At 43.3% G+C, this 26,711-nt stretch overlaps 1 protein-coding gene across 3 annotated transcripts in view; it reads right to left on the bottom strand.

Annotated features, from left to right (window-relative positions):
* Window positions 1-1,370: 1,370 nt before the first annotated feature.
* COLEC11 (collectin subfamily member 11) overlaps window positions 1,371-26,711 on the bottom strand; it is a 114,163-nt gene continuing 88,822 nt past the window's right edge. For 2 of the 3 annotated variants that reach the window (XM_073568100.1, XM_073568102.1), the window contains exons 4-7: window positions 17,335-17,406; window positions 17,134-17,187; window positions 16,625-16,720; window positions 1,371-1,921 (exon numbers count right to left, since the gene is read on the bottom strand). In XM_073568100.1, the coding sequence (XP_073424201.1) occupies window positions 1,512-1,921; window positions 16,625-16,720; window positions 17,134-17,187; window positions 17,335-17,406 (632 nt within the window). In that variant the 3' untranslated portion in view covers window positions 1,371-1,511. The remainder of the gene's footprint in view (window positions 1,922-16,624; window positions 16,721-17,133; window positions 17,188-17,334; window positions 17,407-26,711) is intronic. The other variant, XM_073568101.1, reaches the window with a different exon arrangement.

Below are 26,711 nucleotides of genomic sequence, written 5' to 3'. Positions count from 1 at the left end.
CAACCCTTTTAAGTTTAACATATTTAAAAGTTTTAATTATTTCCTCCTTTTCCCTTCTTTCTTCCTGCACCATGTAATGCATCATATCTCCTGCGGAGGTGCTGCAGAATAATTGAACATTGACTGCCATACTCCACATGGGGCTCTCAGCAATAGAGCTTCCAGGTCAACAGCTTATTTTTAGGGGTTAGTTCTCACAAAAAAGGATGGTTTAAAGCAAGAAACATCCCCTATATCAAGAAAGGGTAAGTGTAGAGCCTATGGAAATGTAAAAACTCTTGGTCTCATCATATAAAGTTGTTAGTTTTGAGTACAATAAAATTTAAAAAGAGGGGGACCTTTGTAAAAATGGGCTACAACTGCGTGCTTTCATATGTTATTATAGTTATTGTCTGAGATTAGGAAAAATGGTAGGCTTGCTCCTCTTGTTCAGAGAATCAGACAGAGGTTAAATACCAGGCACAGCACTTGTTCAAGAGTGGTGCGGGTTCTGTAACTATTTTTTCTAATCTCAGACACCAGCTATGAAAAAGGTTCTCCACAAATTTATCTAATTAATCCAATTAATACTTCCAGTGATGAGGCCACTTTAGAGTTGACAGGTTGGTACCTCTGTATATGCTGCCAAACAACACAGTCTTTTCCACTGGGTTGTTATGCAGCATGTCCCTAACAGCCATTTTATCAGTCTGGCTCAAATCTTTAAATGAAAACAAAATTGCCCCTTAAATGAACAAACTGAGGGCAATACGGGGAACTAAGAATTGAACCAAGTCTTTCTCCATGCCTATTACACGCCACAGATATAGAGAGGCTATACTTACCAATTACTGGCCACAATACCAATAGAGATGTTGGGGCCTGTCTGTATCTTGCCACATATTGTCATTGTATTTAGAAGTATGACCTCTTTCTTTCTGTAATGTGCTTGGACTTGATGTTTCTTTAGTGAATTATTTCCTGCCATATTAAAGTGGTTGTTCAAGAAAGTAATAAAATGGCTCCCGCCATGTAATTCATATGGCAGCTTAACCTAGTCACGTGTCAGGATGGTCTGCAGTCTGTAGAAACACAGCTCACAAGATCTGTGTCTCAATGACAGAGGAGCTGTATTGTAAACCCACATATCTCCATGAGTTGGGAGAAGAGCTGTGACAGGAGAAGAAATAAATCTTCTCCTCGGCTGACTGAGCATAAAAGATATTATTCTCAACTCTTCATCCTCTGTGTTCAGTTAGTCGAGGATAGGATTTATTTCTTCTAATGCCACATCCCTTCTATTTGGCTCACGTAGGTACGTGTCTTCTGATACAGCTCCTCTGTCATTGAGACACAGGTCTCAAGAACTGTGTTTCTTCAGACTGCAGACCGTCCTGACATGTAACTAGAATTTGCAGCCATTTGAATTATGTTACAGAGGCTATTTTATTATGCTCTTGGTAGATTCTTTTAACCATAAATGCATAACTGGCTGCAGAACCTCCTGTATATTATATAATATAGGGAAACATTTACACATGCTCTTTATCAAACTCACAAATGAAATACATAGTTATGAGACAGGAGACATCATTCCATCCTCCCGAGGACACCATTTCGGCACAGTCCTCCTCATCGTATGCGTTATTTGGTTCTCCCTGCCGCCATTTGTTGAAGGTCTGCATCGGCGAGCGGTCAGAATACACATAGTAACCTTCCTTCTCCAGGTCATTGATTCCAATGAACACTCTGCTGAGGCCAGCATGGTTGATGTAAGAAGCAATCAGACTATTTGTGGTCTCGTCTTTGGGCATGCTGAGCGTTCCTCCTCTTCCTTGGCAATAGGCTTGAGCCTCGGTATATTTCTTCTCTTCTTTCACCAGTAAGTAAATCTTAGTATCCGTCTCTCGCACTCCAGCAACAACTGCAGGGGAGGGCAGTGCTGAAAAGTGAGCACTCGTATTTCGATAACAGGCTTAATGTACAATTTAGCAGTTTATACAGTAGGTACATAGAAAACTAGAAATATACAGTATATGTTTTTTTCCTATGATTTTCTCACCACCTTTATTTTAGGCAATTTTTTAAATAAATGGAAGTAATTATTCAGTCCCTTTCAGCAGTTTACCTATCAATATATTATATAATAAATTTTATAAAGGGACATGCCAATTACCAGAAACGCAGATAGCATGTGGTAACATGCAGGAGCAAGACGATCAAGTTCACTTTTCTTGTAGCTTTGTTATACTACACGGTAGTGCCATCCATATTCTTCCCATTGGATTTATTTTACATTTTATTTGAATTTCCAATATTTTCTTGTATTTTTTTCACTACTGGGGCACAGGCTTCAAGAGAAAGTGATTTTTTTTTTGTGCTACCTGCTGTCTCCATATCCAATCTAATCTAATGGATATACCTTATTAGATAACCAGCACATATACAGTTGTGGCCAAAAGTATTGACACCCCTGCAATTCTGTCAGATAATACTCAGTTTCTTCCTGAAAATGATTGCAAACACAAATTCTTTGGTACTATTATCATTTAATTTGTCTTAAATGAAAAAAACACAAAAGAGAATGAAGTAAAAAGCAAAACATTGATCATTTCAAACAAAACTCCAAAAATGGGCCTGACAAAAGTATTGGCACCCTCAGCCTAATACTTGGTTGCACAACCTTTAGCCAAAATAACTGCGACCAACCGCTTCCGGTAACCATCAATGAGTTTCTTACAATGCTCTGCTGGAATTTTAGACCATTCTTCTTTGGCAAACTGCTCCAGGTCCCTGATATTTGAAGGGTGCCTTCTCCAAACTGCCATTTTTAGATCTTTCCACAAGTGTTCTATGGGATTCAGGTCTGGACTCATTGCTGGCCACCTTAGAAGTCTCCAGTGCTTTCTCTCAAACCATTTTCTAGTGCTTTTTGAGGTGTGTTTTGGGTCATTGTCCTGCTGAAAGACCCATGACCTCTGAGGTAGACCCAGCTTTCTCACACTGGGCCCTACATTATGCTGCAAAATTTGTTGGTAGTCTTCAGACTTCATAATGCTATGCACACGGTCAAGCAGTCCAGTGCCAGAGGCAGCAAAGCAACCCCAAAACATCAGGGAACCTCCGCCATGTTTGACTGTAGGGACCATGTTCTTTTCTTTGAATTCGTCTTTTTATCTCCTGTAAACTCTATGTTGATTCCTTTGCCCAAAAAGCTCTACTTTTGTCTCATCTGACCAGAGAACATTCTTCCAAAACGTTTTAGGCTTTTTCAGGTAAGTTTTGGCAAACTCCAGCCTGGCTTTTTTATGTCTCGGAGTAAGAAGTGGGGTCTTCCTGGGTCTCCTACCATACAGTCCCTTTTCATTCAGATGCCGACGGATAGTACGGGTTGACACTGTTGTACCCTCGGACTGCAGAGCAGCTTGAACTTGTTTGGATGTTAGTCGAGGTTCTTTATCCAACATCCGCACAATCTTGCGTTGAAATCTCTTGTTAATTTTTCTTTTCCGTCCACATCTAGGGAGGTTAGCCACAGTGCCATGGGCTTTAAACTTCTTGATGACATTGCGCACGGTAGACACAGGAACATTCAGGTCTTTGGAGATGGACTTGTAGCCTTTAGATTGCTCATACTTCCTCACAATTTGGTTTCTCAAGTCCTCAGACAGTTCTTTGGTCTTCTTTCTTTTCTCCATGCTCAATGTGGTACACACAAGGACACAGGACAGAGGTTGAGTCAACTTTAATCCATGTCAACTGGCTGCAAGTGTGATTTAGTTATTGCCAACACCTGTAAGGTGCCACAGGTATGTGGTATGTTACAGGTGCTGTTAATTACACAAATTAGAGAAGCATCACATGATTTTTCGAACAGTGCCAATACTTTTGTCCACCCTCTTTTTTATGTTTGGTGTGGAATTATATCCAATTTGGCTTTAGGACAATTCTTTTTTGTGTTTTTTCATTTAAGACAAATTAAATGAAGATAACAACACCAAAGAATTTGTGTTTGCAATTATTTTCCAGAAGAAACTGAGTATTATCTGACAGAATTGCAAGCGTGTCAATACTTTTGGCCACAACTGTATAGACATCCCCTGTGCAATGGTAATCCCCTTGATGCAATTAGGGACCTCACAGGGTTCGATAAAATTTGGCAGAATAGACAAACGGCATTCAAAATGACCACGGTATTCAGGATTTTAGTGAAAAAATTATTATTTCAGTTTCTCAGTACAGGATCAGGAGTACATAATGCCACAAAAAAGAACAACGTAAAGAAGATCAAGTTTTTGCATTGAATAATTTTATATTATAATTTTTTGAATACTCACACCTTTGTATTATTGATGTATATCTCCATCTGCCTTGTATGGACAGAAACAACTATTTTAAAAAGGTATAAATACATTATGACCTTCTGGAGTCACCATTAGAAGGAACTTTGGAGCTTACTGCAGAATGATCCATTGAAATTGTGCTCCTAGGCTCCTCCTAGTGTAGACTGCAGGTGGTTAGAGTTTAGAGAGGACCTGTCATGGGATCAAAAGTGGTCAGTATGTACTCTCATTTTATTCCCATTGCTCTTCTGAGTAATCAGATTTTTGTGTTGTTTTTCTTACAATTCCAGAGATATAGGCCTTTTTTTTCTGGTGCTAATTTTATTATCTTTACAAGAGCGTGCAGCCACAGGATTCTCTGGGGGGCTGTCTTTAGGCAGCTTTTATTGATAACCTGTGAGTCATGCCCCTTTAGTAAAGATCATAGTAAGTAACACTAAATAAAAAGGCTCATACAGTTGTGGCCAAAAGTATTGACACCCCTGCAATTCTGTCAGATAATACTCAGTTTCTTCCTGAAAATGATTGCAAACACAAATTCTTTGGTATTATTATCTTCATTTAATTTGTCTTAAATGAAAAAACACAAAAAGAATTGTCCTAAAGCCAAATTGGATATAATTCCACACCAAACATAAAAAAGAGGGTGGACAAAAGTATTGGTACTGTTCGAAAAATCATGTGATGCTTCTCTAATTTGTGTAATTAACAGCACCTGTAACTTACCTGTGGCACCTAACAGGTGTTGGCAATAACTAAATCACACTTGCAGCCAGTTGACATGGATTAAAGTTGACTCAACCTCTGTCCTGTGTCCTTGTGTGTACCACATTGAGCATGGAGAAAAGAAAGAAAACCAAAGAACTGTCTGAGGACTTGAGAAACCAAATTGTGAGGAAGCATGAGCAATCTCAAGGCTACAAGTCCATCTCCAAAGACCTGAATGTTCCTGTGTCTACCGTGCGCAGTGTCATCAAGAAGTTTAAAGCCCATGGCACTGTGGCTAACCTCCCTAGATGTTTATGGAAAAGAAAAATTAACAAGAGATTTCAATGCAAGATTGTGCGGATGTTGGATAAAGAACCTCGACTAACATCCAAACAAGTTCAAGCTGCCCTGCAGTCCGAGGGTACAACAGTGTCAACCCGTACTATCCGTCGGCGTCTGAATGAAAAGGGACTGTATGGTAGGAGACCCAGGAAGACCCCACTTCTTACCCCGAGACATAAAAAAGCCAGGCTGGAGTTTGCCAAAACTTACCTGAAAAAGCCTAAAACGTTTTGGAAGAATATTCTCTGGTCAGATGAGACAAAAGTAGAGCTTTTGGGGCAAAGGCATCAACATAGAGTTTACAGGAGAAAAAAGAGGCATTCAAAGAAAAAAACACGGTCCCTACAGTCAAACATGGCGGAGGTTCCCTGATGTTTTGGGGTTGCTTTGCTGTCTCTGGCACTGGACTGCTTGACCGTGTGCATGACATTATGAAGTCTGAAGACTACCAACAAATTTTGCAGCATAATGTAGGGCCCAGTGTGAGAAAGCTGGGTCTCCATCAGAGGTCATGGGTCTTCCAGCAGGACAATGACCCAAAACACACTTCAAAAAACACTAGAAAATGGTTTGAGAGAAAGCACTGGAGACTTCTAAGGTGGCCAGTAGAGTTGAGCGACTTTTGGTTTTTTAGGGTCGCGTTTCGTTTCGTGAAACCCGACTTTTCCAAAAGTCGGGTCGAGTAAGATCGTCCGATTATAGGGAAAAGTCGGGGTCGTCCCGAAACACGAAACCCAATGTAAGTCAATGGGGAATAAAAGTCGGCAGTGAGAGGAGGACAGGAAACACACCTACAGTGCCCATTTGAATGCCAAAAGCATCAATTCTTCTTACTTAAGCTTGTCAACCTTAATTAACTTCATAATACAAGTTACGCACTGAAAAATGGGGGTTATTTGGCTAAAGTTGTGGGGGGGAGGGCTGGCTGCAGGTTTTCATGTGCCCTGGGCGAAAGAGCGCCCCTTTAACACATACCACAACTCATCATGCTCCGATACGGCAGATAAATAGCGGTATAGTACAATGAAAAATACCTCACTTTTTACATCTCATGACGAGGCCCATCTATTTCTCCATACAGAATCATTGGTCCCATATAATGTTTGAAACAGTATATGATGAGCTCCACATAATGCTACAGTATATGTTGGTCCCCATGGATGAAGCTCCACTGTCTTATGGGCCCAAATAATGCTCCAAACATAATGGGCCCCATTTCTAATGCTCTAGTGTATAATGGGCCCTGTAAATGCTGCTCCAGTGTCTGATGTCCACCTTTGGAATGTTCCAGTGTATGGTGGGCCCCATCTATCATTCTCCAGAGTATAGTGCTCCCCAAAAATTGCTGTCACAACATTGAAAACAATCAAATAAGTCTCCTCGCTAGGGAATCCCTGTACTTGTCTGGACAGGTGCTGTAGCTTGCTTAACAGCTCGCCAGCCGTTCTCACGCCCAGTATGGATTGCACGTGATTGCACAAAGGTTAGAAAGGGTACCGTATCCCTGGATAACATGTATGGATAGCGTACACATTCAAAATATATGTCTATACAGCATGAGGCAGGCTCAGACGGTGTTAGGCCCAGTATGGATTGCACGTGATTGCACAAAGGTTAGAAAGGGTACCGTATCCCCGGATAACATGTATGGATAGCGTACACATTCAAAATATATGTCTATACAGCATGAGGCAGGCTCAGACGGTGTTAGGCCCAGTATGGATTGCACGTGATTGCACAAAGGTTAGAAAGGGTACCGTATCCCTGGATAACATGTATGGATAGCGTACACATTCAAAATATATGTCTATACAGCATGAGGCAGGCTCAGACGGTGTTAGGCCCAGTATGGATTGCACGTGATTGCACAAAGGTTAGAAAGGGTACCGTATCCCCGGATAACATGTATGAATAGCGTACACATTCAAAATATATGTCTATACAGCATGAGGCAGGCTCAGACGGTGTTAGGCCCAGTATGGATTGCACGTGATTGCACAAAGGTTAGAAAGGGTACCGTATCCCTGGATAACATGTATGGATAGCGTACACATTCAAAATATATGTCTATACAGCATGAGGCAGGCTCAGACGGTGTTAGGCCCAGTATGGATTGCACGTGATTGCACAAAGGTTAGAAAGGGTACCGTATCCCCGGATAACATGTATGGATAGCGTACACATTCAAAATATATGTCTATACAGCATGAGGCAGGCTCAGACGGTGTTAGGCCCAGTATGGATTGCACGTGATTGCACAAAGGTTAGAAAGGGTACCGTATCCCTGGATAACATGTATGGATAGCGTACACATTCAAAATATATGTCTATACAGCATGAGGCAGGCTCAGACGGTGTTAGGCCCAGTATGGATTGCACGTGATTGCACAAAGGTTAGAAAGGGTACCGTATCCCTGGATAACATGTATGGATAGCGTACACATTCAAAATATATGTCTATACAGCATGAGGCAGGCTCAGACGGTGTTAGGCCCAGTATGGATTGCACGTGATGGCACAAAGGTTAGAAAGGGTACCGTATCCCCGGATAACATGTATGGATAGCGTACACATTCAAAATATATGTCTCAGGAGGCAGGCTCAGACGGTGTCAGGCACAGTATGGATTTGACGGCCCAGATTACACAGCGGAGGAGCAGGGAGAGGTAAAGATTGCAAATGCTGGGGCCCTGCCCAAGCAAGGGGGGCCCACTCGTGGGCGTCGGTACTGGCACTGGGCCCCTCATAGTACAGCGGTGTGTCTGACGGCGGGTGTGCACCACCACCGTCAGAGACACTTGATTGCACTATGAGGGACCCTGTGCCAGTGCCCGCGCCCAAGAGTCGGCCTACCCACCTGTCCAGGGCAACGGCACTCGCACGGTGTCGTGCGCTAGGTGGTGACCCCGGCCATGGGGGGGGAGGCAGCACAGTTAGGGAGTTTTAGAAAGTGGCATATGTTGATGTTGGACATTCAGCTGATGCAAAAGGCGAAATAGGTGAAGTACCAGGAAGAGGTGGACCAAAGCAAGCCATTTTTCTGTCACCCTATGTGTCATCAGGGGAAGGTGGGACAAAATCCTTGGAAACCCATGCGTGGTTCATTTTAATGAAGGTTAGATCATCCACATTTTGGGTTGACAGACGGGTCCTTTTTTCTGTCAGGATTGATCCAGCTGCACTGAAGACTCTTTCCGATAGCACACTTGCAGCTGGGCAAGCGAGCTCCTGTAAGGCATATTGGGCCAATTCAGGCCAGGTGTCCAGTTTAGCGGCCCAATAGTCAAAGGGGAATGACCTGTGTGGGAGAACATCGATATGGGAGGAAAAGTAGTTTGTAACCATAGTTGACAACTGCTGTCTCCTGTCACTTTCCATCGATGCAGTATTACCAGTTGTGTGAGCGGTATTTGAAAAATCAGTCCACAACATTGTCATGAAACCCCTGTCTCCAACGCCACTTCTGCTGTGTGCACCACGAACACCTCTGCCAAGCTGCCCCCGGCCCGTACGGCTCGTGTGAGAACCATCACCGCTGCTGTGTGCTGGGAATGCCTCAAGCAACCGATTTACCAGAGTTGCTTGTTTATTAGCCAATATTAGGTCAAGGTTCTCCTGTGGCATGATGTTTTGTAATTTGCCTTTATAGCGTGGATCCAGGATGCTGGCCAACCAGTAGTCGTCATCGTTCATCATTTTGGCAATGCGGGGGTCCCTTTTTAGGATCCGCAAGGCATAATCTGACATGTGGGCCAATGTTCCCGGTGTCAATGATGCACTGTGAGTGCTGGGTGGAGGAGCACTTTCTGGCAAATCCACATCCCTCCAGTCACGCACAAACCCTGTACCAGACCTTGCCACGCCAACATTTTCACTTGCCCCACGAGATGCATCCTCCTCCCCTAAGTAATCATCCCCATCATCCTCCTCCTCCTCCTCTTCTTCCTCCACCTCGTCCAGGAGAGGTCCCTGAGCAGACAATGGCTGAATGTCATCAAGGATTCCCTCCTCCTCTTCCTCCTCATCAACAGTGGCTGCAGACGCCTGCTCCTTAAGGTGCGTCAAAGTTTGCATGAGCAGACGCATAAGTGGGATGCTCATGCTTAGGATGGCGTCGTCTGCGCTTACCAGCCGTGTGCATTCCTCAAAACACTGAAGGACTTTACAAAGGTCTTTCAGCTTCGACCACTGCACGCCTGTCAACTCCATGTCTGCTCTCAAAGTGCCTGGCCGTGTATCCTCCCACAAATGCATTATGGCCTGCCTCTGCTCGCACAGCCGCTCCACCATGTGCAGGGTGGAGTTCCACCTTGTTGCAATGTCGATAATGAGGCGGTGGTTGGGAAGGTGGAGCAATCGCTGCAGCTTCTGCATACGAACGGAGTGTACAGGCGACCGGCGGATGTGCGCGCACAGTCTTCGCACCTTCTGGAGCAGGGCTGTTAACTCCGGATAATTTTTGAGGAAGCACTGCACCACCAGGTTCAAGGTGTGAGCCAAGCAAGGTATGTGGCTGAGTTTTGAAAGGGCTATGGCTGCCACAAAATTACGGCCGTTATCACTAACTACCTTGCCTGCCTCAAGATGTACACTGCCCAACCATGACTCAGTTTGTCGCTTCAAGTACTCGGCCAGCACCTCGGTGGTGTGTCTGTCGCCCAAACACATCATCTGCAACACAGCCTGCTGACGCTTTCCACTAGCTGCTCGATAGGGGGACACATCATGTGCAACAGTGGCAGCTGCAGATGGAGTGCTCGTACGACTGCGCTCTGTGGACGAGCTTTCGCTTCTGGAGGAGGAGGAGGAGGGTCGACCGCCTACAGCCAACTGTTTCCTATACCGTGGGCTAGGCAGCACTGTCCCACCACCGCTGTCCCCTGTGGACCCTGCATCCACCACATTAACCCAGTGCGCAGTGATGGACACGTAACGGCCCTGGCCATGCCGACTGGACCATGCATCAGTTGTGAGGTGCACCTTTCCGCTCACTGACTGCTTGAGTGCATGGACAATGTGGTCTTTCACATGATGGTGGAGGGCTGGGATGGCTTTGCGAGAGAAGAAGTGGCGACTGGGTAGGTCATAGCGTGGTACTGCATAGGCCATGAGTTCGCGGAAAGCTGTGCTTTCCACCAACCGAAAGGGCATAATCTCAAACGAGATTAGTTTGGCAATGTGGGTGTTCAAACCCAGTGTACGCGGATGAGAGACTGAGTACTTTCTTGACCTACTCATAGTGTCTGGGAGGGTGAGCTGGACTTGAGAGCTGCATATGGTGGAAGTAGCGGTGGACAGGGCGGACTGAGAGAGGGTTGATGATGGTGATGGAGTTGGTGTTCTTTCTGATGGCCTAGAATCAGTCTTTCGTTGATATAACAGTGGGATTCCCTGACTGCTGTGGTCTTGCAACGACACCTCAACATTTGCTGCTGTGCTAACCGGTGGGCTTACAGTGGGGGAAACAATGTAGCGTTGCTGACTACCTTCGTTGTGATCAGTTGCACATGTGGCACTTGAGGTTTGGTGTTGTGTCCACGCTTGCAAGTGCATGCTGGTTAAATGTCTAAGCATGCAACTGGTATTCAAATTTTTCAGATTTTTCCCTCGGCTAAAGGTCTTTGCGCACTTCTTACAGATAACCTTGGCCTGATCATGAGGATTTTGTTCAAAAAAGTGCCACACTGCACTCTTCCTACTTTGGCAGACATTTTGCGGCCTAGCACGCTGTGATCTTTTGACCCTCTGGACAAGCTGTCCAGCAACTCTTTTGATGTTTGGAACCTGTCTTTGGAGTGCTCCGGGCCTGCCAGATAACAGCTGTTGCGATGTCGATGTCTGCTGTGGATGCTCCTCATCTGAGCTATTGGAAGCAGCACCCTCTTCCCCCAATGGATGCCAATCTGGGTCAACAACTGGGTCATCCATCACCTCCTCTTCTATGTCATGTGCACCTTTCTCTGTGTCACCGTGTATGGTGGTATAGTGTGCGGGAAGGGGCACCTGAGTCTCATCAGGGTCAAAATCTGGCTTTGTACACTGCGAGGACAATGTAGTGCTCTGAGTGAATGTACCAGCAGAATCATCCATCAGCGGCTGTGCATCAGTGCACTCCATGTCAGATTCATCTTGGCCTGGGTAATTCACCATTTCACTTGATAATCCAGGCATGGTATGTGAAAACAGCTCCATGGAGTAATCAGTAGTATGGCCTGCGTCATCCTTCAATCTTGGTTGGGGTGAAGGACACAAGGAAAGGTGTGGTTCATGAACATGAGCCTCCAATGACGACTCAGTGCTTTTACTTTTTACAACTGAAGAAGAGGAGGCGCTAGAGCTGGAGGCTGAGTCAGCAATGTAAGACAAAACTTTTTCCTGATGCTCTGCCTTTAAAAGCGGTTTGCCAACTCCTAGAAAACTAAGCGTTCGAGGCCTTATGTAGCCAGACGATGACGCAGGGTCAGCACCTCCTGCATTCGGTCCTATTTTGCTCTTGCCACTACCATCAGATCCACCACCAACACCATCATTACCAGCTGCCAACTCCCGCCCAATTCCACGGCCTCTTCCACCAGCCTTCCTCATTTTTGGTAGAAATGTAGACAAAATCCAACAAACTATATAGTAATGTAAAACAAGGTACAAGGTGTCTATAGGACAGGGGAGATTTAGAATTTCTGCACACACTTGTGGACAGTGGACACTTTTGGATTGTGTGAGGCCCACTGATATCTGAGCGCTATGTGACACGCTCGATGGCACAGCTGCCTGTGACCAAAGTGACGAGAGGATAATGGAGATTTTGAATCTCTGCGCACACTTTTGGACACTGGACACTTGTGGATTGTGTGAGGCCCATTGATATCTGAGCGCTATGTGACAGGCTCGATGGCACAGCTGCCTGTGACCAAAGTGACGAGAGGATAATGGAGATTTTGAATCTCTGCGCACACTTTTGGACACTGGACACTTGTGGATTGTGTGAGGCCCACTGATATATGAGCGCTATGTGACAGGCTCGATGGCACAGCTGCCTGTGACAAAAGTGACGAGAGGATAATGGAGATTTTGAATCTCTGCGCACACTTTTGGACACTGGACACTTGTGGATTGTGTGAGGCCCACTGATATCTGAGCGCTATGTGACAGGCTCGATGGCACAGCTGCCTGTGACAAAAGTGACGAGAGGATAATGGAGATTTTGAATCTCTGCGCACACTTTTGGACACTGGACACTTGTGGATTGTGTGAGGCCCACTGATATCTGAGCGCTATGTGACAGGCTCGATGGCACAGCTGCCTGTGACAAAAGTGACGAGAGGATAATGGAGATTTTGAATCTCTGCGCACACTTTTGGACACTGGACACTTGTGGATTGTGTGAGGCCCACTGATATCTGAGCGCTATGTGACACGCTCGATGGCACAGCTGCCTGTGACCAAAGTGACGAGAGGATAATGGAGATTTTGAATCTCTGCGCGCACTTTTGGACACTGGACACTTGTGGATTGTGTGAGGCCCACTGATATCTGAGCGCTATGTGACACGCACGATGGCACAGCTGCCTGTGACCAAAGTGACGAGAGGATAATGGAGATTTTGAATCTCTGCGCACACTTTTGGACACTGGACACTTGTGGATTGTGTGAGGCCCACTGATATCTGAGCGCTATGTGACACGCTCGATGACACAGCTGCCTGTGACCAAAGTGACGAGAGGATAATGGAGATTTTGAATCTCTGCGCACACTTTTGGACACTGGACACTTGTGGATTGTGTGAGGCCCACTGATATCTGAGCGCTATGTGACACGCTCGATGGCACAGCTGCCTGTGACCAAAGTGACGAGAGGATAATGGAGATTTTGAATCTCTGCGCACACTTTTGGACACTGGACACTTGTGGATTGTGTGAGGCCCACTGATATCTGAGCGCTATGTGACACGCTCGATGGCACAGCTGCCTGTGACCAAAGTGACGAGAGGATAATGGAGATTTTGAATCTCTGCGCACACTTTTGGACACTGGACACTTGTGGATTGTGTGAGGCCCACTGATATCTGAGCGCTATGTGACACGCTCGATGGCACAGCTGCCTGTGACCAAAGTGACGAGAGGATAATGGAGATTTTGAATCTCTGCGCACACTTTTGGACACTGGACACTTGTGGATTGTGTGAGGCCCACTGATATCTGAGCGCTATGTGACACGCTCGATGGCACAGCTGCCTGTGACCAAAGTGACGAGAGGATAATGGAGATTTTGAATCTCTGCGCACACTTTTGGACACTGGACACTTGTGGATTGTGTGAGGCCCACTGATATCTGAGCGCTATGTGACACGCTCGATGGCACAGCTGCCTGTGACCAAAGTGACGAGAGGATAATGGAGATTTTGAATCTCTGTGCACACTTTTGGACACTTGTGGATTGTGTGAGGCCCACTGATATCTGAGCGCTATGTGACACGCTCGATGGCACAGCTGCCTGTGACCAAAGTGACGAGAGGATAATGGAGATTTTGAATCTCTGCGCACACTTTTGGACACTGGACACTTGTGGATTGTGTGAGGCCCACTGATATCTGAGCGCTATGTGACACGCTCGATGGCACAGCTGTGACAAAAGTGACTAGAGGATAAGGGAGATTGGATTGCTTTTAAAAAAGCAGTTTGCGGAGCAGTGGGTAAACAGCAATGCCAGCGTGTCAGGAAGCCTTAAAAAGCAGCCCAACAACCAACACCACTGATACACCACAATATAGCCTCCCCTTGCACTGCACACACAGTGACTTGTGTGTTGTGCAGGCCAAATCGCTAGCAGCAGAAGCAGTTTTTTTGTCTTCTTCCCTGCCTAACGCTCTCCCTACAGAATCAGCAGCAACCTCTCCCTATACTAAGATCGGCAGAAGTAAGATGGCGGTCGGCGTTCACGCCCTTTTATACCCCCTGTGACGCCCACCAAAGCAAGCCAATCACTTGCATGCCCTTCTGAAAGATGGTGGTGACCCGTGCCTAGGTCATCACGTTGCCCACAGTGTCCGTGGATCCTGATTGGCTGAAAAAGAGCGCAAAACAAACTTTTGAAACGCGACTTTGGCGCGTAAGTCGCCGACCTCGTGGCCGACCTCATCCTAGGGTCGGGTTTCGTTTCATGAAACCCGACTTTGCCAAAAGTCGGCGACTTTTGAATTTTTTCGACCCGTTTCGCTCAACTCTAGTGGCCAGCAATGAGTCCAGACCTGAATCCCATAGAACACCTGTGGAGAGATCTAAAAATGGCAGTTTGGAGAAGGCACCCTTCAAATATCAGGGACCTGGAGCAGTTTGCCAAAGAAGGGTGGTCTAAAATTCCAGCAGAGCATTGTAAGAAACTCATTGATGGTTACCGGAAGTGGTTGGTCGCAGTTATTTTGGCTAAAGTTTGTGCAACCAAGTATTAGGCTGAGGGTGCCAATACTTTTGTCTGGCCCATTTTTGGAGTTTTGTGTGAAATAATCAATGTTTTGCTTTTTACTTCATTCTCTTTTGTGTTTTTTCATTTAAGACAAATTAAATGAAGATAATAATACCAAAGAATTTGTGATTGCAATCATTTTCAGGAAGAAACTGAGTATTATCTGACAGAATTGCATGGGTGTCAATACTTTTGGCCACAACTGTACATCTGGAACAGTATGGCGGATTTAAAAAAAATAAAAAAAATCTGAATACTCAGGAGAACAGTGTGGTTAACGTAAGATCAGAAATGGGCCACTTTTGGCTTAAAGGAATTGTCCATCCTTAGGCTACAAGTCTGCAGTCAAAATATTGTGACTGCAGACTTGTGAAGTTTCACGCTTCGCGCTGTGAGGATTCTCCAGTGCTGGCATCAGGAGTGGGAGGTTATGTTATTTGCATGCTTATGGCCACATTTCGAATAGATTGTGTCCAACCTCACTCAATACACTTGTATAATGGATTGACCAAGGCTGCGCACATCTAGTCGGCACGTAACCACGTGTATGCAAATCATGTGGTCTCATGCCCACCGCTTCTGGCACTAGAGGATCTCCACATCGATCAGTCTGCGTGATGTGAGGATTCACAGGTTTGCAGTCACCTAGAGTGACTGCAGACATGTAGCCTACGGCAAGTCAACCCCTTTAATGTCTGTACGAAGGATTCAGAGCTTTCTGCCATCTCCACTTCTATGCTAAGAAGGGCTCCAAAAGAAGCCACCAAAAAATCCAGGATAAAATAAATAGTTTTTATTACACTTATTAGGACAAATCGAGACACAAAAGAGGCAATGGACAATGGAGTGCGGACATCCGCAAACCGCATGGGCCTACAAAGGGTTACTGGACAGTCAGAACTAATAAATCATACATATATAAATAAAGTGCATAAAGTATTGCAAAGTGCATATAGTACATGCATAGGTATGATCAAATACAGGTGCACCACCAGAGAAAGTATATCATCATAGCTCCACCATCCTAAATAGCCGGCTGAATAAGTTTAATCATTACCATGTCATAGATGTACACTTCCCCATGGCTAAAATGCCTAAGAGACGCCTAAGGACAGATACCAAATACGGAGCATGAGTATTTACCCAGTGAGTGGAGGGCACAAGTTCCAGCTGTCCAGCGACCCACCCCCAACGCACGTTTCGGAGGGTTACTCCTTCATCTGGGGGCACCCCCTGATGAAGGAGTAACCCTCCCAAACGTGCGTTTATATATGTATAATATATGTATGATGTATTAGTTCTGACTGTCCAGTAACCCTTTGTATGCCCATGTGGTTTTCGGATGTCCGCACTCCATTGTCCATTGCCCCTTTTGTGTCTGGATTTGTCCTAATAAGTGTAATAAAAACTATTTATTTTATCCTGGATTTTTTGGTCGCTTCTTTTTGAGCAATTGCTCAGTTTTCCCTGTAAATTGCGATTGTCCATATTGTTCTCTTATTGTGTCGGCTAACAATTTGGCATGTTGATACTAGAATATTTAAAATGCGGACACTGGTCATTTGCACTTTAATATTCTATGCTAAGAAGTGGAGAGGCCCATGTATTTAATTAACTACTTTTCTTTGCATAATTGGTAACCCTATTTGGAAAGTACTGCAACCATCCAGAACTTTCATGACCTTGTGTTATTGATAGTCTCTCATATTGTTGTATTACAGGTCTTATTTTTTTCAAGAATTGGGGAGGGGAGATTTTATCTACATTTGTGAAGAGAATAACGTGACACATACCATTTTTGACAAACTTCAACTCTGTGGTGAGCTGCGTCACCAGGATGTCCATCTCGCCCACGGCTTTCCTCAGTTGTCCACATTCACATGGAATCCCTATTACAACATATAAACATATCCAATACATCACTCGGGTGGGGCACGATGAACGGGCCTAACAATTAATGCGGTACAACACAGGACGGTCAAACTGGTAAAGCATTAGGAATATGGTCTTGAGGATATGACCAGAGTTTTAAAACCTTTGTTTTACAATTTTGTGACCTAGTATCTCAACATGAGATTCAATGTGTGCCTGTTAAGATGCTATCACCTTTTACTAATATAAGGATATAACGAGTTGCCCATCAGGCCAAAGTCTTTCCAAATTTCATATTACTTTATATGGATAACATAGAACCCTCTTCTGATTGATTACCATTTCTTTTTTTTTGGATGGGTTTGTCATGCTATTTTGGAAAGGAGGCCACAAATGATTGATCATTCGTGAAATAGAAATGGAAATATACCTGGTTCTCCATTCGCACCTTGAGGACCCATATTACCAATGTCGCCCTTCTCACCTAAGATGAAAAAGTAATTTCAATTATTTTTGTGCTATTTAGCATTAATTCAGTGTCTTACTGTGTGTTAGAAGAACCTAAGAACCCAACATGTCATTTGTAATGAAAGCGAAGTCATACCAGATATACAAATCACAGGCTAAATACCTTTAGAACCAATAGGGCCGATCTTCCCATGGCGTCCTATGCCTCCTTTTACTCCTTTGTCGCCCATCTCACCTGAAAAACAAGACCATATGTCCCATTCTTTTTGATTAAAGCTCCACTTTGCCGTTCATATGATGAGTCTAAGCGCTTTTCCCAATAAGGTTTTGAAAATCTCTACGTGGAGAAAATAGAAGAGACGTGTCACTTCTTTAAGGTAGACTCCAAGTGGACTCTGTCAAGTCAATGGGCTGCAATAAATGGTGTGGGGAAAAAACTCCTCAAAACCTTGAACACACTTAAAAAAATGCCTCTATAAAAAAAAAAAACTGCAATTCCTGAAGTGGATTCCTCTTAAAACGACTTTGGATTTTTCTGCCTCCAAAAAAATGGTACTAATCAATTAAGGACCTCAATAATATAGGAAAGTTTCTGTCCCCCAATCCATAATTAATTAAATAGGTTATCTGGGGGGGGGGTTGTTAGTTTTTAAGCCCATTGAAAAAAAAAAAAAAACACAGGCAGGTAGTTGCAACTACCTGCCTCTTGTACCCGACACTGGCTCAGAGTGGTCACTGACCGCTCCTGCTGGTGGTTCAGCTGATTCACATCAGCAGAGCAGCTCTTCCTCTTCCGGCTGCTCTGTCGACAGTACGTGACTGTTGACGACATGCTGATTGACTGCTGGCTCACCACAGTTAGGCAGGTAGAAGCCCAATATCAATAATCATGACATCGGCAGGCACGCCCCATCAACAGAGCAGAGGAGATGTGAAGCCAGTGCTTTATCGACATGATGACAGTGGAAGTCGCTGAATCGCTGGCAGGAATGGTCTGTGACCACTCTGTGCTGACAGAGATCGATGCCAGGCACAACATGCAGGTACTTTGCAGCTACTTTCCTGGATGTTCTTCGGCCCTTAGTGAAAAAATAGTCATTGATAAACCCTTTATGGGGATTTCTTTACTTTGGAGATGTAAGATGGGTGAAAATTATTGATTTTGGATATTTCGACTTTGGAAACTCTCATTCTAGCAAAGATTCAGAGCCATGAAGGCCAAGTCTCAGCAGTTTTGTCACGACTGCAAGGAGTGCATAAAACATAATAGTCCCTCATCTACTTACTTGGACTGCAATGACCAGAAACCACAAATTTTTAACTTTGAAAAAATGACACTGAAAAGCAAAGATGGGTTAATCGGGCTGGCCACAGCTTTTATTTAACCAAACAACATGATAAATACATTGCCAAGAAACCCATTCCCTGTCCATGCCCATTTTTATTATTTGTACAGTTCCTTCAGACCAATGAATTCCAAAGGCAAACTGCTGCTGTACAGTGTACAGCAGGCCTGGTAAATTATAGGCTCCTTACACAGTTCAATGCCCTCTACTTTTAATATAAAATCTCATGTTAAATTTATGTAAAGGAAAAGTTTTTGAAAAAATATTTTAAACTAGAGATACCTAGCGTGATGTGATATAACAAGACCGTGACACAAATGTGTCCAATTATCCAAACCTGAAGGATTTTTGGCTGAAATTCGCATGTGATATTGCCAACATAGACCCCAGTGTAAATCAAATTGAGCAGTTTGGACCCAAATCATCATTTAAAGGGTTTTTAAGTCATTTTTTTGCTTTGTCTTTCTTTTTCCACTGGCAGATTTTCAATATGGATTCACAATATCTGATGAATTGGTGCAAATTCAAAGATGCTTATTTTTTAGCTATTTTGCCCCTTTTTAAACAAAAGTCATATAATTTATTTAATAAGCTTTAAAATGCTTCATGCTAGTCTTCAACTGCACAAAATGTGTACAGATTTCATACTCCATTGAGGTACTGGAGAACATTTGCAAAAAAAAGTAGCGGTATTTCAAAAAGTAGCAAATGATGAATTAAGCTAAAACATCATTAGACATCTGGACCATGCCCATAATGTCAAATTAAAGAAAAGCAGATATAACCAAGTAAAGATAAAGGGGTTGTCCCTTTTCAGAAAAATTGTCCCCATGCGCAATTTGTGATGTTAAAAACAGACTGCGCTTTGCTCATTGTCCCCAGGTCCAGTATTGAGTCTCTGCAACACTGAGATCACATTGACAGCCAATAAGTGCGCTCAGCTGCTCTCCCATGTAGACAGAAAACCCTGTTCAGAGCTGCTGAGCTCACTGATTGGCTATCGAGCTGTTGAAGTGGTGTCAATGCCATAGTCAATACCGGACACCTGAATCAGCCTGCAGAGACTCAAAGCTGAAATCGGACATGACACACTGCGCCCCACGACCATGATTTTCTGAAGGGTAAAAACCTCTTTAAGTTAAAAAAGATGCAAATTATATAATAAATAAGGAGGAAATTACATAATAAATAAGGTGCAAATTATATAATGAGGCGCAGATTGCATAATAAATAAGGTGCAAAATATATAATACGGTGCAAATTTTAAAAAATATCCTATTTGTGTATTTTGTGTACTTAATTACTGATTGCTCTGTTTTTTAGTAAATATATCTTCTTACATAAAACTTTTGCATGCACCGCCGACATATTGGAAGATGCAGCCAATAAAAGAGCGGTGTATAAGCTGTTGTCACTGTTTCCTGTTAATGTGATGTATGAAGTGCCACGGTTTATAGAAGCCAGAATCATAATACACAGATTCTTAATAAAACCTCCATGTCAGCTTTATGTTGCTATATTCACCGCACAGGCACCAGAAGGAAAAGTAGTAAATGCAGGGTTATTTTATATTTTACATGAGCAGAATGGACTAGTCTCTCCGCTACGAATGTAGGAGCATTTATTTTCCTCTGAGTTGTTAATAACCCGCTTGTGAAATGTCTGAGTGCTTTCTCTATTGGGGTTCACTCACACTTACATATAAAAAGTCCCATTCTCATCCAGGAGAGTGGGATGATTTTTTTATCATGTGTGTGCTGTCATTATGACATTCATTTTTTTTTTACCCGGCAGCTATTAATTTTTAAAGCACCATTTACAGTTTCCTATGCTACAGAATTCCAATGCATCCCTAAAAATCAGATGCCGTACTGATGGTCTGTATGGCATGCGATTGTTTTCCTCGCACTGTACGTGATGCATGCTGCAATTTTTTTCTTCTGCTGAATTTAGAGGAGAAAAAATATGCAGATCTGCACTGCCTCATTAAATAACATTGGTCCGAGTGCAATCCGAGTGTGAGTGAAACCTAAAGCTCAGCCATTTGTGCTCCTGACTTCCGCATTCAGTTTCTGGGAAAAAGAGTATACCATTGTCAGACATCGGTCCTTTGTGGCCCTTATTTACATTACTTCCTTTGACATATGTTAAGGTTTTAATACTAGAGGATAGGACTGTCCCGAATAGGGTCACCGTGACGTGGTGGGATGGATTTTTTTTTTTTTTCAAAATTATCTATAATAATAAATGCCCTAAGCAACTTCCGGTTGTAACAACTTCCGTCCAGTTGTAACCGGTGACGTCACCGCACACCTCTTTCCATGTTAACCCTCAACATACCACTCCTCTCACCTTTCACCATCTCCACTCACTCTTTCACTCCACATACGACCCTTTCTCTCACTCCGTCTCTCATACTCACGCCGTCATCGCCGCTGATCCACGATCCCCGACATCTTCTTCCGCCGGCGCCATCCTGGATCCAGACGTCCACGCCGGCGACATGTTCTTGCGGCGACGCCATGGGTTAACATGGGTTAACATGGCAAGAGGTGTGATGCTATCGCATCCTCCTGATGCGATAGCATCGGGCCATAATCTAGTATTAACTAAGCACCTTATTCTATTTTTATGCACTACTGCTATTTACTTATTTACTGCAGGGTATTTGCTCACTTTGTTTTTATCTTAGGTATTGTCTGTTTAGTGGCCAGTGTGAACACGCGCTTACACGTTGCATGCACACCAACTTATATTCCAGTTCATTTCTTCAGGATTTTCCACGTTGTGCAAACAATGGGGTGATCTTCCTTTTCCTTTAGCTGGACATTACGTTTATATAGCTCCGCATTGCTGGGTGTCCACTAGTCAGGGTCTTGGTCCTACTTGGCCCTACTCGGCCCTTATTCACATTGACATCATTTGACATATTATACGGTTAGAGGTTAGGACGGTCCCAAATAGGGTCACTTTGATACGTTGGAATGGCTTTTACATTGTTTGATCAAAATTATGTTAACCAAGTCCCCTGTGTTATTTTCATGCTCTATTGCTATTTATTTACTGCAGGGTATTTGCTCACTCTGTTTTTATCTTAGGTTTTGTATATTAACCCCTTCCTGACATCCGACGGTATATCCCGTCCATGGGACCTGGGCCCCTATGCCCATGGACGGGATAGTACATCGGGCATGAGGAAGCCTTCTGCAGTGCCTGTGTCAGATCGCTGATCTGTCACAGTGATCTGTGATGTGACAGATCAGCGATCTGTCACAGGACAGTGATGTCCCACCTGGGACTATTTAATAAAGTAAAAAAAAAAATAAAAAAAAGTGTAAAAATAATTTTAAAAAAATCGCCAATTAAATTAGAAAAAAAAAAAAATATTCCCACAATAAATCCATTTTTTGGAAATAATAAAAAAAAAAACAATAAAAGTACACATATTAGGTATCGCCGCGTCCGTAACGACCCGCCCTATAAAACTGTCCCATTAGTTAACCCCTTTAGCGAACCCCTTAAAAAATAAAAATAAAAAACGAAGCAAAAAATAATGATTTATTATCATACTGCCAAACAAAAAGTGTAATAACGCGCGATCAAAAAGACGCATATAAATGTCCATGGTACCGCTGAAAACGTCATCTTGTCCCGCAAAAAACGAGCCACCACACAGCATCATCAGCGAAAAAATAAAAAAGTTATAGCTCGCAGAATAAAGCGATGCAAAAATAATTATTTTGTATATAAAATAGTTTTCATTGCATAAAACCGACAAAAACATAAAAAAAGACCTAAATGAGGTATCGCTGTAACCGTACTGACCCGAAGAATAAAACCGCTTTATCAATTTTACCGCACGCGGAACGGTGTAAACGCACCCCCCAAAAGAAATTCATGAAACACTGGTTTTTCTTCATTCTGCGTCCCAAAAATCGGAATAAAAAGCGATCAAAAAATGTCACATGCCCGAAAATGGTACCAATAAAAACGTCAACTCGTCCCACAAAAAATAAGACCTCACATGACCCAGTGGGTCAAAATACGGAAAAATTATAGCTCTCAATATGTGGTGATGCAAAAACTATTTTTACAATAAAAAGCGTCTTTTAGCGTGCGACAGCTGCCAAAAATAAAAACCGCCATAAATAGTAAATCAAACCCCCCGTTATCACCCCCTTAGTTAGGGAAAAATAATAAAATTAAAAAAATGTATTTATTTCCATTTTTCCATTAGGGTTAGGGCTAGGGTTAGGGCTAGGGGTGTGTTGGGGTAGGGTTAGGGCTAGGGTTAGGGTTAGGGTAGGGTTAGGGCTAGGGTTAGGGTTAGGACTAGGGTTAGGGTTAGGGCTAGGGGCATGTTGGGGTTCGGGTTGGAGTTAGAATTGGGGGTTTCCACTGTTTGGGCACATCAGGGGCTCTCCAAATGCAACATGGCGTCTGATCTCAATTCCAGCCAATTCTGAGTTGAAAAAGTCAAATGGTGCTCCTTCCCTTCCAAGCTCTGCCATGCGCCCAAACAGTGTTTTACCCCCACATGTAGGGTATCAGCCTACTCAGGACAAATTGCAAAACAATTTTTGGGGTCCAATTTCTCCTGTTACCCTTAGGAAAATAAAAAATTGGGGGCAAAAATATCATTTTTGTGGAAAAAAATGATTTTTTTATTTTCACGTCCGAGTGTTATAAACTTCTGTGAAGCACTTGGGGGTTCAAAGTGCTCACCACACATCTAGATAAGTTCCGTGGGGGGTCTAGTGTCCAAAATGGGGTCACTTGTGGGGAGTTTCAATAGTTTAGGTACATCAGGGGCTCTCCAAACGCACATGACACCCGCAGACCATTCCATCAAAGTCTGCATTCCAAAACGTCACTACTTCCCTTCCGAGCCCCGACGTGTGCCCATACAGTAGTTTTCTCCCACATATGGGGTATCAGCATACTCAGGACAAATTGAACAACAACTTTTAAGGTCCAATTTCTCCTGGTACCCTTGGGAAAATAAAAAAATGGTGACTAAAAGATCATGTTTGTGGAAAAAATACGAATTTTTTATTTTCACGCCCGGGCGTTATAAACTTCTGTGAAGCACTGGGGGGTTCAAAGTGCTCACCACACATCTAGATAAGTTCCTTGGGGGGTCTAGTTTACAAAATGGTGTCATTTGTGGGGGGTTTCCACTGTTTAGGTACATTAGGGGCTCTCCAAAGGCAACATGATACCCGCAGACCATTCCATCAAAGTCTGCATTCCAAAACGTCACTACTTCCCTTCCGAGCCCCGATGTGTGCCCATACAGTAGTTTTCTCCCACATATGGGGTATCAGCATACTCAGGACAAATTGGACAACAACTTTTAAGGTCCAATTTCTCCTGGTACCCTTGGGAAAATAAAAAAATGGTGACTAAAAGATCATGTTTGTGGAAAAAATACAAATTTTTTATTTTCACGCCCGGGCGTTATAAACTTCTGTGAAGCACTGGGGGGTTCAAAGTGCTCACCACACATCTAGATAAGTTCCTTGGGGGGTCTAGTTTACAAAATGGTGTCATTTGTGGGGGGTTTCCACTGTTTAGGTACATTAGGGGCTCTCCAAAGGCAACATGACACCCGCAGACCATTCCATCAAAGTCTGCATTCCAAAACGTCACTACTTCCCTTCCGAGCCCCGACGTGTGCCCATATAGTAGTTTTCTCCCACATATGGGGTATCAGCATACTCAGGACAAATTGGACAACAACTTTTGGGGTCCAATTTCTCCTGGTACCCTTGGGAAAATAAAAAAATGGTGACTAAAAGATCATGTTTGTGGAAAAAATACAAATTTTTTATTTTCACGCCCGGGCGTTATAAACTTCTGTGAAGCACTGGGGGGGTCAAAGTGCTCACCACACATCTAGATAAGTTCCTTAGGGGGTCTAGTTTCCAAAATGGTGTCATTTGTGGGGGGTTTCCACTGTTTTGGTACATCAGAAGTTTTCCAAACGCGACATGGTGTCCGATCTCAATTCCAGCCAAAAACGTCAAATGGCGCTGCTTCACTTCCGAGCTCTGCCATGCGCCCAAATAGTGGTTTACCCCCACATGTGGGGTATCAGCGTACTCAGGACAAATTGCACAATAACTTTTAGGGTCCTGTTACCCTTGGAAAAATAAGAATTGAGGGTGAAAAGATCATTTTTGTGGAAAAAATATGATTTTTTAATTGTATGGCTTTATGTTATAAACTTCTGTGAAGCCCATGGGGGTTCAAAGTTCTCACCACACATCTAGATAAGTTCCTTAGGGGGTCTAGTTTCCAAAATGGTGTCATTTGTGGGGGGTTTCTACTGTTTTGGTACATCAGGGGTTTTCCAAACGCGACATGGTGTCCGATCTCAATTCCAGCCAAAAACGTCAAATGGACTGCTTCCCTTCCGAGCTCTGCCATGCGCCCAAATAGTGGTTTACCCCCACATGTGGGGTATCAGCGTACTCAGGACAAATTGCACAATAACTTTTAGGGTCCTGTTACCCTTGGGAAAATAAAAATTGGGGTGAAAAGATCATTTTTGTGGAAAAAATATGATTTTTTAATTGTACCGCTGTACGTTATAAACTTTTGTAAAGCCCTTGTGGGTTCAAAGTTCTCACCACATATCTAGATAAGTTCCGTGGTGGGGTCTAGTTTCCAAAATGGGCTCACTTGTAGGGGGTTTCCACTGTTTAGGTACATCAGGGACTCTCCAAACGTGACATGGCGTCCAATCTGAATTCCAGCCAATTTTGCATTGAAAAAGTCAAACGGCGCTCCTTCCATTCTGAGCTCTGCCATGCGCCGAAACAGTCGTTCCCCCCCACATAACAGGTATCTGCGTACTCAGGACAAATTGCACAATAACTTTTGCAGTCCAATTTCTCCTGTTACCCTTGGTAAAATAAAAAAAATTGAACCTGAATTATTTTTTTTATGAAAAAAAGTTAGATGTTCATTTTTTTTTTAAATATTCAAAAAAATTCCTGTGATGCACCTAAAGAGTTAATAAACTTCTTGAATGTGGTTTTGGGCACCTTAAGGGGTGCAGTTTTTAGAATGGTGTCACTTTTGGGTATTTTCTATCATATAGACCCCTCAAAGTGGCTTCAAATGTGATGTGGTCCTAAAAATAAAATGGTGTTGTAAAAATGAGAAATCGCTGGTCAACTTTTAACCCTTATAACTTCCTAACAAAAAAAAATTTTGGTTCCAAAATTGTGCTGATGTAAAGTAAACATGTGGGAAATGTTAGTTATCAAGTTTTTTGTGTGCCGTATCTCTGTGATTTAAGGGCATAAAAATTCAAAGTTGGAAAATTGCGAAATTTTCAAAATTTTCGCCAAATTTCCGTTTTTCTCACAAATAAACGCAAGTTATTTGAATTAAATTTTACCACTAACATGAAGTACAATATGTCACGAGAAAACAATGTCAGAATCACCGGGATCCATGGAAGCGTTCCAGAGTTATGACCTCATAAAGGTACAGTGGTCAGAATTGTAAAAATTGGCCCGGTCATGAACGTGCAAACCACCCTTGGGGGTGAAGGGGTTAAAGGGAACTCGACATGAGATTCATGCTGCACAAATAATGGGGAGCTGCAATATCTCAGCCTTATATATTTTTCTCTGAAACGAAAAGGAAACATACCTTGGATAGCCGGACGGAAACCATGTATCTCAGATGACGAGACTGAGGCAGGTCCCTGTTGGATTCTTTCGAACCTACTCCTCTAGACTGTCTCACACTCTAAATCTACTACTAATGTGCCACAAACAGGAAGTTGATATCACCAACCATTCCCATTTTATTTAGGTGTATCCATATAAATGGCCCACCCTGTACATGACCATCATTAAGATTGGAGTAGGAAACACCATTCTTAATGCATTGGGACCATAGTGCTCTTCCGACTTTTCCAAGTATGCTTTGTCTGAAAACTGCAGCGGAGTTTCAGAGTAAAACATACCTGGCGGCAATAAAGCAGCCAGCATCTGATTTCATGCTTCCCATGAATCTAGTAACAGGTTCTCAGGTTCTCATTAACATAAAAACTGTATTTTCCAGCCACTTGGTATTTTTTTACCTGTGCCTGGTGGAGAACTTCAATACAAGAGATCAGCAGTGACATTTAGCTATGTTTCAATGCATAAATGTCTCTTTTGGTGCCCAAGAT

The sequence above is a fragment of the Dendrobates tinctorius genome, unplaced genomic scaffold (assembly GCF_039654945.1).
Source record: "Dendrobates tinctorius isolate UK_male_01 unplaced genomic scaffold, ASM3965494v1 ptg000021l, whole genome shotgun sequence".
Taxonomy (NCBI): Eukaryota; Metazoa; Chordata; class Amphibia; order Anura; family Dendrobatidae; genus Dendrobates; species Dendrobates tinctorius.
This window is presented reverse-complemented; position numbering and strand designations above follow the sequence as displayed.